The 15,483-nt window shown below is 42.8% G+C and overlaps 1 protein-coding gene across 2 annotated transcripts in view; it reads right to left on the bottom strand.

Moving 5' to 3' along the window:
* ABCD1 (ATP binding cassette subfamily D member 1) overlaps window positions 1-15,483 on the bottom strand; it is a 47,517-nt gene that overhangs the window by 12,108 nt on the left and 19,926 nt on the right. Inside the window, exons 3-6 of one of the 2 annotated variants that reach the window (XM_060763155.2) lie at window positions 14,111-14,253; window positions 8,874-9,042; window positions 5,014-5,108; window positions 187-332 (exon numbers count right to left, since the gene is read on the bottom strand). In XM_060763155.2, the coding sequence (XP_060619138.2) occupies window positions 187-332; window positions 5,014-5,108; window positions 8,874-9,042; window positions 14,111-14,253 (553 nt within the window). Of the gene's footprint in view, window positions 1-186; window positions 333-5,013; window positions 5,109-6,085; window positions 6,534-8,873; window positions 9,043-14,110; window positions 14,254-15,483 lie in introns of those variants that run through there. The other variant, XM_060763157.2, reaches the window with a different exon arrangement.

Genomic DNA, 15,483 nt, shown 5'->3' with positions numbered 1-15,483 from the left:
CTAATCTAGATGAAAGATTCTGAGAGCTTAACCGCTGTGAGTCGCCTAAGGGCTGAGAACAGCGGTATACAAATAAAGTAAATAAATAAATAAGTAAATAATTGCAAAACTTTACAATTACAAGCCCTGGTTATGCCACATTCCTTCCCCATCCCTGCAGATGATCTGAATTCTGCCTTGTGGTACCTCTGTGGAATGTAGAACATCCGATGGGGGGGAGGTTTATAGAGGATGCCGTCATACGTCGGCCAGAGTCCACCCAGAATTCGGAAGAGTGAGCTCTTTCCACAGCCATTTGGGCCTGTGATCAGCAGGTGCATGCCTTCCTCCACCTGCAAGGAGGCAGCAGAGAAGGTTAGCAATAATATAAATAATAATAATAATAATAATAATAATAATAATAATAAACCTTTATTTATACCCCGCTACCATCTCCCGCAGGACTCGGTGTGGCTTACAAAAGGCCGAGCACAAATACATCATAAAACATAACAACAACAAACAACAATAAATAACTCATAACAAAGCAAAACAATACAATAATGACACGACGCATTTGAAAAATCTGCGGCAGGGCCAAATGTAAGGATTAAAATTTTAAAAATGCTGGACATGTTCGAGGGAAATAGGATGGATATTTTAGGGATAGGTGAGCATGCAGACAGTTCTAGTCTCTCATAAAGTGCATTTAGGACGCATTGCTTAAGGTAAAGATAGTCCCCTGGCATTAAGTCCAATCATGTCTGACTCTGGGGTGGGGTGCTCATCTCCATTTCTAAGCCGAAGAGCCAGCGTTGTCCGTAGACACCTCCAAGGTCATGTGGCCGGCATGAATGCATGGAGCGCCGTTACCTTCCCGCCGGAGCGGTACCTATTGATCTACTCACATTTGCATGTTTTCGAACTGCTAGGTTGGCAGAAGCTAGGGCTGACAGCGGAAGCTCACGCCGCTCCCCGGAATCGAACCTGCGACCTTTCGATCAACAAGCTCAGCAGCTCAGTGCTTTAACCCACTGTGCCACCGGGGGCTCCCAGGACATATTGCTTAGGATTCCTTATTCTGGAAAGGCACACTGGAACATCCATGTTTTCAAGCTCCTTCTAAAGACTGCCAACGTTGGGGCCTGCCTGATGTCCTTCGGGAGGGAGTTCCAGAGTCGTGGGGCCACCACCGAGAAGACCCTGTCCCTCATTCCCACCAATCGCGCTTGCGAAGCAGGTGGGATCGTGAGCAGGGCCTCTCCAGATGAACGAAGAGATCGTGTGGGTTCATATACAGAAATGTGGTCACGCAGGTAGATGGGTTCTAAACCATTTAGGGCTTTGTAGGTAAGCACCTGCACCTTGAAAACGGCCCAGAAAATGAACGGCAGCCAATGGAGTTCCTTAAACAGGAGGGTTGACCTCTCCCTGTAAAGAGCACCAGTTAACAGCCTGGCCGCCGCCCGTTGAACCAACTGGAATTTCCGGGCTGTTTTCAAGGGCAGCCCTATGTAGAGTGCATTACAGTAGTCCAATCTGGAGGTGACTAAGGCATGGACCACCCCAGTCAGATCCGCCTTCATGAGGTACGGTTGCAGTTGGCGCATGAGTCTCATTTGTGCAAAGGCCGACGCCTGAGTTTCAAACGTAAGTGATGAGTCCAGGAGGACACCCAAACTGTGGACCTGTAACTTCAGGGGGAGTGCAACCCCATCCAGCACAGGTTGCCACCCTATACCTCGATCTGGTTTACGATCGACCAGGAGGACCTCTGTCTTGTCAGGATTAATCTTCAGCTTGTTCCTCCTCATCCAGCCAACCACAGCGGCCAGGCACTCGTCCAGTACCAGTTAGGAAGAACTGGCTTTCTCCCTGCTTTTACAATCAGTGGCCTCCCTTTCTATCTCCATGACCTGTCAGCCCCGCTAGGCAACATGCCAAATGAGGCCACATGCCCTTTTGAGGCCTTAATAGCAATCTCTGTCCCACGTCAGCTCACTCTCTCCCCCCCCCCCCCCACATCCAATCTTGCACTCCTGCTGTATTCCCAGCCTTTTCTACATACTCACAAAAAGATAATGGCCAGAATGTTGCAATCAAAGTCTTATCACAACCCCACAAACACCTTTACCCCTACTATCTAGCCTTGGAAGGGTCAAAGTTAGTACGAACGAAGTTCTCAGCTCTGCTGCTACACATCACCCTGAATTTGTACCCTGAATTCTAGCCAAAAAAACTGCCCGAAGGGGACTCAAGGAGGCTTATATATAGACAATTATTCAATGTCTTAAAACACATACAGAACACTAAGCTTAAAATAAATTACCCGTATATTCTGGCATATAAGACGACTGGGCGTATAATATGACCCTCAACTTTTCCAGTTAAAATATAGAGTTTGGGATATACTCGCCGTATAAGACTACCCCTCTTCCAACACACATCAAATAAAATTTTTAAAAGCATCAGATTTGATTTCAATATGGTAATTTTCCTATTAAGTCCACAAATCCTGATGAATGGATTTTCTTCTACCATATTTGTACAACGTTGCCCTTAATGCTTTCATACAATTGCTGCATACGACAGGGATGTGGCCACTGCCATTTTTGAGCTCCCCCAACAATATGCAGCAACCACAGATTCTCCAATCTGGATTGGAAATTTCAGCACCCACTCTATAAGATGACTCCCAGCGTATAAGACTACTCCCGCATATAAGACGACTCCCATGCATAAGGCTACTCCAGCGTATAAGACGACTCCCGGTGTATAAGATGACTCCCATGCATAAGACTACTCCAACGTATAAGACGACCCCTGACTTTTGAGATTTTCTTGGGTTAAAAAGTAGTCTTATACGCCAGAATATACGGTACATTAAAATTATTAAATATTTAAAAGCACTACATTCAATACTAAACTCACGCCATCCAGAAATCGTAGTCCAAAGCCGTTCCATTTTGCACATTGCACCTTTTCCAAATTTGTTACTGTACAGAACCATTCTCCGAAAGCCTGATACCAAAGGCAAGTTTTTACTTTTCTTCTGAAGGTTAGAGAGAAGGGGCCAATCTAATGTTGCTAGGGAGGGAGTTCCACCACTGAGAAGGTCCTGTCACTCGTCCCCACCAGTTGCACTTGCGAGGAAGGTGGCACCGAGAGCAGGGCCTCCCCAGTTGATCTTAATCTCCGACATGGTTCACAGGGGGAGATATGTTAGGACAGGTGAGATGGGTCGGAACTGATAAGTTTCTGGTCCCAATTCAAGGTGCAGATTACTTCCTATAAAGCCCTAAATGGTTCAGGGCCTGCCTATCTTCGTGACCGCATCTTCCCTTACGAACCTGCATGATCTCCAAGATCTTCTGGGGACGCTCTTCCCTCACTTCCACCTCCGTCACAGGCATGGTTGGTGGGGATGAGGGAGAGAGCCTTCTTGGTGGTGGCCCCCCAGCTCTGGAACTCCTTTCCCAGGGAGATTAGGCTAGCACCCACCTTGTCCATTTTCTGCATCTAAAGACATGGATGTTCAACCCTGCTATTGACTAGACAATTCCCAGATAGCTTGACTCAGTTAGGATCCAAAATCTTGTCCTTGCACTTTAGTGCTGCTCTGTATCCAAAATTATCATGCAACATTTCACATTGCACCTATTTCTACTGTTGCCATTTGACTTTACACTTTATCCATCGACCCTACCCTTACAATTGATTTGCACTAGTCCCACCTGTGTCCAGAAATTATTATGGCAGAGTTATTGGTTGTTGGTTCGATGGTTGCTTTCATATTCTGTTATAATGTTGTTGTATTGTCGAAGGCTTTCATGGTCGGAATCACTGGTTGTTGTAGGTTTTTCCGGGCTATATGGCCATGTTCTAGAGGCATTTTCTCCTGACGTTTCGCCTGCATCTATGGCAAGCATCCTCAGAGGTAGTGAGGACCTTACTACCTCTGAGGATGCTTGCCATAGATGCAGGCAAAACGTCAGGAGAAAATGCCTCTAGAACATGGCCATGTTCTGCATGATCTCCATAAAGGTAAGTCTGTCTAGGTTACTAATTTCTAGTATTTTTATAATCCAATCATCTTCTTCTGGCGTTTTTTCTTGCCTCCACTTTTTGGCATAACAAATCCTCGCAGCTGTTAGTGCTAGGAATAGTATTTTGTCTTTATCTTTTTCCAAATTCTTGCCATACATTCCTAATAAAAATATCTCCGGTTTCATTGGTATTTTTAATTTTAGCATGCTTTGTATTTCTTTTTGTATTTTTCTCCAATAATCCTTCACTTTCTCACAGCTCCACCACATGTGGAAGAAAGAACCTTCTTTCTTCCTACACTTCCAGCATGTCATGCTCGTGGTGTTGTATATTTTGCCTAGTTTTTTGGGGGTCAAATACCTCCTTTGCGATATTTTGACCCAGTTTTCTCTTAATTCTGAGACGTATGTGTATTTTAGTCTCTTTTTCCAGATTTCATCCCATTCAGTTTGTCTGATGTTCCTTCTTAGGTTTTCGGGATGAGGGGGAAGAAATAGATTTAATATTTCACAGCAATGTGATCAGAAGAAATCTGAAGGGAAGATTAGTCACAGTGTGGTTATCGATACAGTACAAACCTGCATTTGGAGGGGATATGTTTCCAGATTTTGCATGGAAAGGCGAAACTGCAGCTAATAGTTAACCCTATCATAGACTCATACAATAGGATCTAGAAATTGCCCTGAGAGCACATATTTTGTAAAGCATGGATAAAATAAACCATTGATGAGTACAGCATTGATAACTGTATTATCATTTCCTCTGTTAAAGGTACAGCTCTATTCGAAGTAGGCCACTTTATCCAGCAGGAGGAACCTGAACCAGTGAGTTACATTTTTGAATTCACAGATGCATGCAATCAGATTAGTAGGCTTGATTTCCATGTACCATGTGCCTCTGGAGTACATGTTTTGGGGAGAGCTTAAGCATGACTATTCCAGTCTTCCTGACCCATCCACCCCACCTGATGATATCTTGACTACTTACTCGGATATTGAGGCTCGCAACCACCACATCTCCTGTAGGTGTGATGATGGGGATGTTCTCGCAGATTATGCCATTATCCACATCAACCACACGTCCTGTCAGCAAAAAAAGGGCGGGGTGCGTAGGATGGGGGGTAGGGACGAAAAGACCGGGCATCAAATCTACAATGAAAGTGAGTGCTCCAATGCTCCGTTCCTTGTATGGAAATACGTACATACATACAGAGCCACACCCATTGTCAACTCACACATGTTAAACCACAATCAAAGAAGCTGAATTGTGGTTTGGTATGTTGTCGGGACTGACCCTAACACACAGCTACTCAAGTGGGACATGATTTGGCCGAGCATGTGTTCCAAATATAAGAGAAGGCCCAATTTTCATGATATTTACCAGGGAGTAAGGAAAGATTTCGGCTGTCCTATTATCCTAGACTTGTAGTGGTGTCAAACTTGTGGCCTCCCAGGTGTTTTGGACTTCAGCTCCCACAATTCCTGGCCATTGGACAATCTGGCTAGGGCTTCTGGGAGTTGGTGTCTGAAACATGACACCAGTTTGACACCTTTGACCTAGAGGATTTTTTAAAAAATACGATACCGTATATACTCGAGTATAAGCCAACCCGAATATAAGCCGAGACACCTAATTTTACCACAAAAAATTGGGAAAATGGATTGACTCGAGTATAAGCCGAGGGTGGGAAATGCAGCAGCTACTGATAAATTCCAAAATAAAAATAGATACCAATAAAATTGAGGCATCGGTAGGTTAAATGTTTTTGAATAAAACTATAAGTTGAGATAAGACTGTCCTCTGATTAAAACATTATTCTAACCTTCTTCAGTGTAAATGTGTTTACATATCCTTCCAATAATAATAGAGTAAAAGACTAAATGTAATAATAACAATAATAAAGAATAAAATAATAAATGTAATAATAGAGTAAAATTATTAATGTAATAATAACAATAATAAAGAGTAAAATAATAAATGTAATAATAGAGTAAAATTATTAATGTAATAATAATAATAATAATAGAGTAAAATAATAAAAAAAACACCTTGACTCGAGTATAAGCCAAGGAAGACTTTTTCAGCCTAAAAAAAGGACTGAAAAACTAGGCTTATACTCGAGTATATACATTATTTTAAATCCACAGACATACAATAGAGAGTGTTGGCCTTGCTGGACTTTATCAATTGTTGTATTTTTGGCCATCCTCCATTTTTTTTCTTTGTGGAAAGATAGGATATAAATCTCATTCTGTCTCTGCCATCCACACACACATACACACACACACAACCAACCAACCACAAGCATAGATTCTGGATTAGAACTGCATTGTCTAGAAGCCAGGGAAGCAACTGGTAACAGACAACAAGGAGCACACATACTGCCGACTTCCATATTAGGATAGACTGCTGGGTGAATGGACTATGCAAGGAGTGTTGAATGTGAAGGAAGAAATGGAAGGAGTAAAGGTTGCTTTGGGATAGTAGAAAAAGAAGCAGGCATGAGGCTGGAGATAGAGTGAGAGAGAGAGAGAAAGGAAAGAGACACAACATTGGAAAGAAGAATAAGAGTGGACACAAAGCAGCAGAAACTAAAAGACCGAAAGGAACTTTCTACCACAAAACCCATCTGTTACTTAGCTAGATATGGATAATTGCAATCATTTTTGTGATTTAAACTGGTTTGAGGTTCTTTTTGTGGTTTAGTTTACCCTTATCTTATGGTAGTTAACCAACTATATCAACTGTTATAACCCATAATAAGATATGTTGCTTACATAGACTTGATATTTAGACAACATATGTTATTATGGGTTATAACAATTGATACAGCTTGTCTCTTCTTATCTGCAATCTTGCACCACACTACAAAGTAAGGCAAAAAGACAGAAAATCAACATATCAGGGTCATTGAATCGTCAGGGCCATCTGGCATGAGACCTGGTTCTCATTGAGGTGCAAGAACCATCTCTGGGGGACACATCCTAGTTAGTCTTCTTTGTTTTGTTTGCTCATTGCTTTGTTGTTTTTACTGATGTGTTGTTGGGCTTGGCCTCATGTAAGCCGGCCTCATGTAAGCCGCTGCCTTGGGGCAGTGTTTCTCAACCTTCCTGATGCCGCGACCCCTTAATACAATTCCTCATGTTGTGGTGACCCCCAACTATAAAATTATTTTCTTTGCTACTTCATAACTGCAATTTTGCTACTGTTATGAATCACAATGTAAATATTTGATATGCAGGATGTATTTTCATTCACTAGACCAAATTTGGCACAAATACGTGATGTGCCCAAATGTGAATACTAGTGGGGTTGGGGGGGGATTGATTTTGTCATTTGGGAGCTGTAGTTGCTGGAATTTAGAGTTCACCTACAATCAAAGACCATTCTGAACCCAACCAACAATGGAATTGAACCAAACTTGGCACACAGAACCCCCATGACCAAGAGAAAAGTGTTTGGTGGGCACTGACCTTGGGTTTTAGAGTTGTAGTTCATCTACATCCAGAGAGCACTGTGGACTAAAGCAATGATGGATCCGGATCAAACTGGCATGAATACTCAATATGCCCAGATGTGAACACTGGTGGAGTTTGGGGAAAATAGACCTTGGCATTTGGGAGTTGTAGTTTCTGGGATTTATAGTTCACCTCCAACCAAAGAGCACTCTGAAACCAGTCCATAATGGATCTGCACAAAACTTGGCACACCACCAACATAGCCAACATTAAATACCGGCAGGGTTGGGCTGGCTGTTTTTGAACTCTGGGAGTTGTAGTTCACCAACACCAAAAAGAGAAGGATAGGTGAAAAGATCTTCAGCCCTCTCTGCCAAAAGGATTCCAAAGACCATCCAAAATAATGTGTTTTCTGATGGTCTTTGGTGATCCCTCTGTAACCCCCCTTGCGGCCCCCCAGGTTGAGAAACACTGCCTTGGGGAGATGGTGGTGGGGTATAAATAAATTATTATTATTATTATTATTATTATTATTATTATTATTATTTGTAACATGCTAGTTTTCTTTTCAGTTATCTACATATTGAGACTTTTGGAAGAAACAAACAAAGGAATAAAACAAAGCACTGAAAAGCAATATCCCTAGCAATTGTTCAAAGAAAGGGGAGGTCATCAGTGAACCAAACCCATGGTGTTGAGTTGAGTTAGTTTCTGCAAGACTCCACCTGCAGCTTAAATTGGCCAAATGCAACATAGGTTGCTCATGGCACTGAAAACTAAATGGGATATCCAGGACTTGAGGTCTTCTGACCAGTCAAGAGTCTCAGGCCATGTAGGCTAGGAATTGGAAAAAGAAAGGCTAGATCAAAGTTAGGAAGATGCTTCTTTGTCACATTCAGCAACCTCTAGATTTCTATAAGTATTTATTTATTTATTGCGTCAGGAGCGAATCAAAAAAACAAACAAACAAACCACAAAGTTTGCGGAATTGGTATTCTATTAAATGTCCTTTGACCAGTATCTGGCTACTTGGAGTGCTTCTGGTGTTGCTGCAAGAAGGTCCTCCATTGTGCATGTGGCAGGGCTCAGGTTGCATTGCAGTAGGTAGTCAGTGGTTTGCTCATCTCCACACTCGCATGTCGTGGATTCCACTTTATTTCTATAACTAAATCCTATGAACATTGGTTTGGAAGAAAGTCCCATTGGACTTAATGGTTTTCCTTCAAGGTAGGCATGCACATGTTTACAGCCTTGATTTGATCCTATGGTGGTGTCAGATGGTGTAGAGCGTCAACTACTGTGGGAACCCATCTAGCAGCTATCAAGCCAGCAATAAGAGGGAAAGTGCACTTCTTTAGCCAAATTCACAGAAGAGCTAGAATAGCTTACCTCGTATCTGGAGAGGCCCTTCCACTCGCACACCATGCTGCCTTGCTGCCCCTATACCAGGCTGACCCTTCTCAAACTCTCCAGGACGCCGGAAGTTGCAATGTTGCACGTCCTCAAACACTTGGAACATCTCATATACCCGGGCAGTATAGCCAGCCAGCTCAGTCACCTAACAGAGGAAGGAAGAAGCATAGAATCTTACTGCTGAAAGGAAAGCCAGAGGTTGATTCTTCTAGTCTTTGACTCAGAGTGGGGATATTTTTGAGATGAAATACTTAGCTCGGAATTTGACAACTAGGTTGAGACATTCGAAATACATTCTAGCATTTTGCTTTTTTTTTTTTTTGGTTGTGTCAGGAGCAACTTGAAAAACTGCAAGTTGCTTCTGGTGCGAGAGAATTGGCCGTCTGCAAGGATGTTGCCCAGGGGACGCCCAGATGATTTGATGTTTTTATCATCCTTGTGAGAGGCTTCTCTCATGTCCCTGCTTGGGGAGCTGGAGCTGACAGAGGGAGCTCATCCGCCTCTCCCCGGATTCGAACCTGCAACCTGTTGGTTTTCAGTCCTGCGGGCACAAGGGTTTAACCCACTGCACCACCAGGGGCTCATAGCATTTTGCTAATCTTTATGTTACTGGAAACTTGTCTGTAAACAAGCAGGTTTGTGCTTGCAAGAGACACTCAGAAGGTATCATTACATTTACATTCAAAACTCAAAAGTCCAGAATTGCTATGACTGTGGCTATTGGTCATTGTGATGATTTTAGTTATGGTTGCCAACTTCTGTAAAGACCACAAAATGATAATAGTGGCGTAACAGGAAATTGATGTGGTGCCCAGAAGTTAGGGTGAGGCCTGATGTGATCCTGGCATACCTTTGAAGTTGCCCATTCCTGCTACAGACCTATAGATGAATATATAGATTTGATAGACTGCCTTCTACCAGGTAAGACCATAAATCCGCCTTGCCCAATACTGTCTTCTCTAACTGGTAGTAGCTTCTCAACTCTCAGTCTTTCTGATCAACTCAGCCTTTATGCTGGAGAGTAAACCTGAAGCCTCTATAATGCAATGTATCTGCTTCATTGCATCTGATTCATTGACCAAAATGAGGCTTTGGGCCCTTCCACACAGCCTTACATCCCGGAATATCAAGGCAGAAAATCCCATATTATCTGAGTGTGGACTCAGATAACCCAGTTCAAAGCAGATATTGTGGGATTTTCTGCCTTGATATTCTGGGATATAGGGCTGTGTGGAAGGGCCCCTTGATAACTTCCCAAAGGAAGCTTCAAAGGCAGAAAAATTCAAAAGCAGAGGTTATCACCAGGAACCATATTTGCCAATCCATGGCCCTGCATACATGCTGGATTTTCATTATTTCCAGCCAGTGGCCATGTTGGATGGGAAAGCTGAGAGTTGCAGTTCATTGCATCTGGAGCATAAACTGAAAACTTCTATAGGCAGCAACAGATTGCATATGGCTATGATACACAAATGATGAAAATAATAATAAAAGGTAAAGGTAGTCCCCTGACATTAAGTCCAGTCATGTCTGACTCTGGGGTGTGGTGCTCATCTCCATTTCTAAGCCGAAGAGCCAGCGTTGTCCGTAGACACCTCCAAGGTCATGTGTCCGGCATGACTGCATGGAGCTAGGACTGACAGCGGAAGCAAACGCTGCTTCCTGGAATCGAACCTGCGACCTTTCAATCAACAAGCTCAGCAGCTCAGTGCTTTAACCCACTGAGCCACCGGGGGCTCCCAATAATAATAATAATAATAATAATAATAATAATAATAATACTTTATTTATTTATACCCTGCCACCATCTCCCCAAGCGGCTTACATGAGGCCAAGCCCAACAACACATCAATAAAAACAACAGGAAATAAGCAAAACAAACAATACAATTACAGGTTGCTAACAGGAGCAGCTCTCAGGGAGCATACCACTCCTCTGCTGAGCCAGCTCCACTGGCTGCCAATTCCCTACCGGGCACAATTCAAGGTGCTGGCATTAGCCTACAAAGCCCTAAACGGTTCCGGCCCCACCTACCTCTCCGAACGCATCTCCTCCTATGAACCGACACGGACATTAAGATCGTCCGGGGAGGCCCTGCTCTCGGTTCCGCCTGCGTCACAGGCACGGTTGGCGGGAACGAGAGACAGGGCCTTCTCGGTGGTGGCCCCTCGGTTATGGAATGCCCTACCAAGCGACATCAGACAGGCCCCTTCGTTGCTGGCATTTAGGAAGAAGCTCAAAACCTGGCTTTTTGAGCAAGCGTTTGGCTAATCAGCGCAATGGTACACAGAATGACGGTAAACTGAACATAGGAACGGTATAAGGATATGAGACTGGATCTTGTTTGCGATCGAGGCATTGTATGAATGGTTGTGTGTTTGTTATTGGGTATGCTGTGTTTTAATTGTTATTGTTGTGGTAATTAATATTGTGTAAACCGCATTGAGTCACCTATTATAGGTTGAGAAACGCGGTATAGAAATAAAGCAAATAATAAATAATAAATAAAGCCCAACAGGTAATTAAAGTGCTTCTCGGGATATTTTGCAGGGAATTGTCATTGTATATCTGGAGAAAATTATTAGTCTTGATGTTGTGTGTTTTCAAGTTGTTACTGGCTTATGATGACTTTAAGGAAACACTAAAGCAGTGTTTCACAACCTGTGGGTCCCCAAATGTTTTGGCCTACAACTCCCAGAAATCCCAGCCAGTTTACCAGCTGTTAAGATTTCTGGGAGTTGAAGGCCAAAACATCTGGGAACGCACAAGTTGAGAACCACTGCACTAAGGTGACCCTATTACAGGCTTTTCTTGGCAGTATTGGTTCACAGAGTTTGTCCTTGCCTTCTTCTGAGATTGAAATAGTGTGACTTGTCCAGTCACGCAGTGGATTCCCAATGCTGTACAGGGATTCAAACACTGTTCTCCCAGTGTCCTAATAATCTAGGAAATTCTAAACATAAAATGTTTCAGTTTTGTCTTGCTGATGTTCCTTCCAACTGCGTAAGTCCACAAAGAGTATCTTAATGGAAGGGTGGGAATCACCCGCCAAGAATGTTCATTTGTATGATTTCTAACATTCTTTGAGAAGATAGCAAAGCATTTTCAATTCAAATCAAAATAAGGGTTGACAACAGCAATGTGGATCTTCCTTAAGAGAAAAAGTGAGCATTGGCCCTGGAATATGATTTGTATTTTGTAATTTTAACTGATATTTTAATGTTTATGTTTTTAATTGTGCTGATTTTAATGCAGTTGTTTATTTACTGATATGTATATCTACATGCTACACTTAATTTTGTCTTTGTGAGGCTGCCCTGCGTCCCCTCTGGGATGAGAAGAACGGGGTACAAGTGTGGTAAATAATAAACGAATAAAAATCCCTTCAAGAATTTGGAAAAGCAATTTTTTGTAACTAACATTCTTGTCTATCCCTTGGCCTATATGCTCACATGCAAATCCCATTGAATTTAAATGTGACCTGCTCCTGAGCAAGCTTGTATGTGTGTGTGCATGCCTTCAACTTGCCTGTTGACTTATGGCAAGTCCATTGACTTCACTGGGTTTTCTTAGGCAAGGAATACTCACAGCAACCCAGTGATTCCGGCCATGAAAACCTTCAACAACACTCAAAGGTAGTTTTGCCAGTTCCTTCCTCTGACACACAGCCTAAAACACCTGGTATTTGTTGGTGGTTTACCATCAAGTACTAACTAGGTTGACCCTGGTTAGTTTGCAAGATCAAATGGAATCTGATGCCTTCAGGGTATTATTTAAGCACTGTAAACATGTGTACATGATGGTATATTTGGGTATGCTTCCTTCAAAGTATTTCGACTGTTGTACATCAACACAAACACTGTGAATCAGCAGATAGCAGCCTTAGGTCAAAGATCACATCGGCAGGTGAGGGAAAATACCACCAGATAAAAAAAATCAGAAGACACAGTGCTGTGAGGTAGCTTATGTGCGGATGCTTTGCTCCTTGAATGCTCAGGATTAAACCTTGATCTGCCTTGAGTAAGCCAGATCCTGCTGATTGCTGCCTCAATGCCACTTAAAAAATAGACCCCATCTATATCTATAATGTCAAATACAATTCAGATTATATGGCAGTGTAGACTCATATAAAATTCAGATTATATGGGAATGCAGATCGAGCATCATTTCTTTCTTCTAGGTCCCCACCGCCTACCATATCAAGACAAGTGCTTAGCTAGACTGCAGCTCCCTTCACCGTCATCCACAAGAGCCATTGGCATTGTTGGCCAGAGAGACTGAGAGCTATAGTCTAGTACAGTGTTTCTCAATCTTCCTAATGTCGTGATCCCTTAATACAGTTCCTCATGTTGTGTTGACCCCCAAACATAACATTATTTTTGTTGCTACTTCATAACTATAATTTTGCTACTGTGATGAATTATCGCGTAAATATCCAATATGCAGGATGTATTTTCATTCAATGGACCAAATTTAGCACAAATACCCAATATGCCCAAATTTGAATTCTGGTGGGGTTTGGGGGGATTGATTTTGTCATTTGGGAGTTGTAGTTGCTGGTATGTATAGTTAGCCTACAATCTATGAGCATTCTGAACTCCACCAATGATGGAACTGAACCAAAGTTGGCACACAGAACTCCTATGACCAACAGAAAACATGAGAAGGGTTTGGTGGGCATTGACCTTGAGTTTTGGTGTTATAGTTCATCTATATCCAGAGAATCATAGAATCAAAGAGTTCAAAGAGACCTCATGGGCCATCCAGTCCAATCCCCTGCCAAGAAGCAGGGATATTGCATTTAAATTACCCCTGACAGATGGCCATCCAGCCTCTATATAAAGCATTGTGGACTCAAACAATGATGGATCTGGATCTAACTTGGCACGGATACTCAATATGTCCAAATGTGAACACTGGTGGAGTTTGGGGGAAATAGACCTTGACATTTTGGAGTTGTAGCTGCTGGGATTTATAGTTCACCTACAATCAAAGAGCCCCTTGAAACCCATCAATGACAGAATTGGGCCAAACTTCCCACACAGAACCCCCATTACCAACAGAAAATACTGTGTTTTCTGATGGTCTTTGGTGACCCCTCTGGCACCCCCGCGCGACCCCTCCAGGGGTCCCGACCCCCAGGTTGAGAAACACTGGTCTAGTATATCTGGTGGGTGTCAAATTGGGGGAAGGATGGCCTCTTTGTATTGTACCTCTTTGTAAGATGAAATGACCCTCTCTGTTGCATCTGCTGCTGCAGTCAGTAGACTTCGAGCGGTGGTGAAGGCTTCGGTCCTCAAGCTCACTAGCTCTTGCTCCTCCATTTCCAGAGCCGCTTGCTTCACTGCCTCCGAGTCTGGCATGGAACCAAATTTGTGAGATGCATGAAGATATCAACAAACACTCAGGCAGCATAACTTTCTATATCCTTAACTACACTTTTGATTTAAACAGAGTTTGGAAATCTCATCCTTTGGTGTGCAATTCCTCTATTCTAATGCCTCAAAGGTGAGGGATCTGCTTTGCTATTGAGCGGGGCTGTGGAATGTTCTAAATCTGTTGCAAACTGTGTGGCAACCATTTACAAGACAGAGATGCATCTGCAATGGGTGCAGAAAACCATCTGTCAAAATCCCAATCAAACCAAAACCCGTATTTTTGCTCTGGGGCTTTCTCCGTTTTCAATAGTAAACAGGGTTTAAAAGGGGATGTTCACACTCTGATTTTGCCCAGTGACTCATCTTTGGACAAATCAAAGCATAAGTGAATCTGCTCCACTCAGCATCTCCCACATGGTCCCTGTCAAAGTCCTCTTCTACTTTAGCCATGGGCAAAGGACTCTCAGATATCCTCTTTTACGCTTCGAAATGGCAACAGAGACCAGTCATACTCTTCATCTTATCCTTCATAGAATCATAGAGAATGGGCCATCCAGTCTAACCCCCTGCCATACAGGAAAAGCACAATCAAAGCACCCTCGACAGATGACCATTCAGCCTCTGTTCAAAAGCACCAAAGAAGGAGCTTCCACCAGGCTCTGAGGCACAGAGTTCCACTGCTAAACAGCTCTCACAGTCACGAAGTTCTTCCTAATGTACAGGTGGTATCTCATTTCCTGTAATTTGAACTCATCGCCTTGAGGGTTGCCATACTATATCTAAGGCCCCTTCCACATCTATATAAATAAAAATATAATCTCTCAGTTCTTATGGGTTTTTTCGGGCTATATGGCCAGGTTCTAGAGGCATTTATGCCTCTAAATGCCTCTAGAACATGGCCATATAGCCCGAAAAAACCCACAAGAACTGAGTGATTCCAGCCATGAAAGCCTTCGACAATACATTAAAAATATAATGTTCGTTTGTGGGATTAACAGAACTCAAAAACCACTGGATGAATTGACACCAAATTTGGACACAAGACACTTAACAATCCAATGTATGTCCTTCACTCAAAAAATTTATTTTGTTATTTGGGAGTTGTAGTTGCTGGGATTTATAGTTCACCTACAATCAAAGAGCGTTCTGAACCCCACCAACGATGGAATTGAACCAAACTTGACACACAGTTCTCCCATGACCAACAG

The sequence above is a fragment of the Anolis sagrei genome, chromosome 2 (genome assembly GCF_037176765.1).
Source record: "Anolis sagrei isolate rAnoSag1 chromosome 2, rAnoSag1.mat, whole genome shotgun sequence".
NCBI classification, from domain to species: Eukaryota; Metazoa; Chordata; class Lepidosauria; order Squamata; family Dactyloidae; genus Anolis; species Anolis sagrei.
The sequence above is the reverse complement of the archived record's forward strand: the minus strand, read 5'-3'. Positions and strand labels throughout refer to the sequence as shown.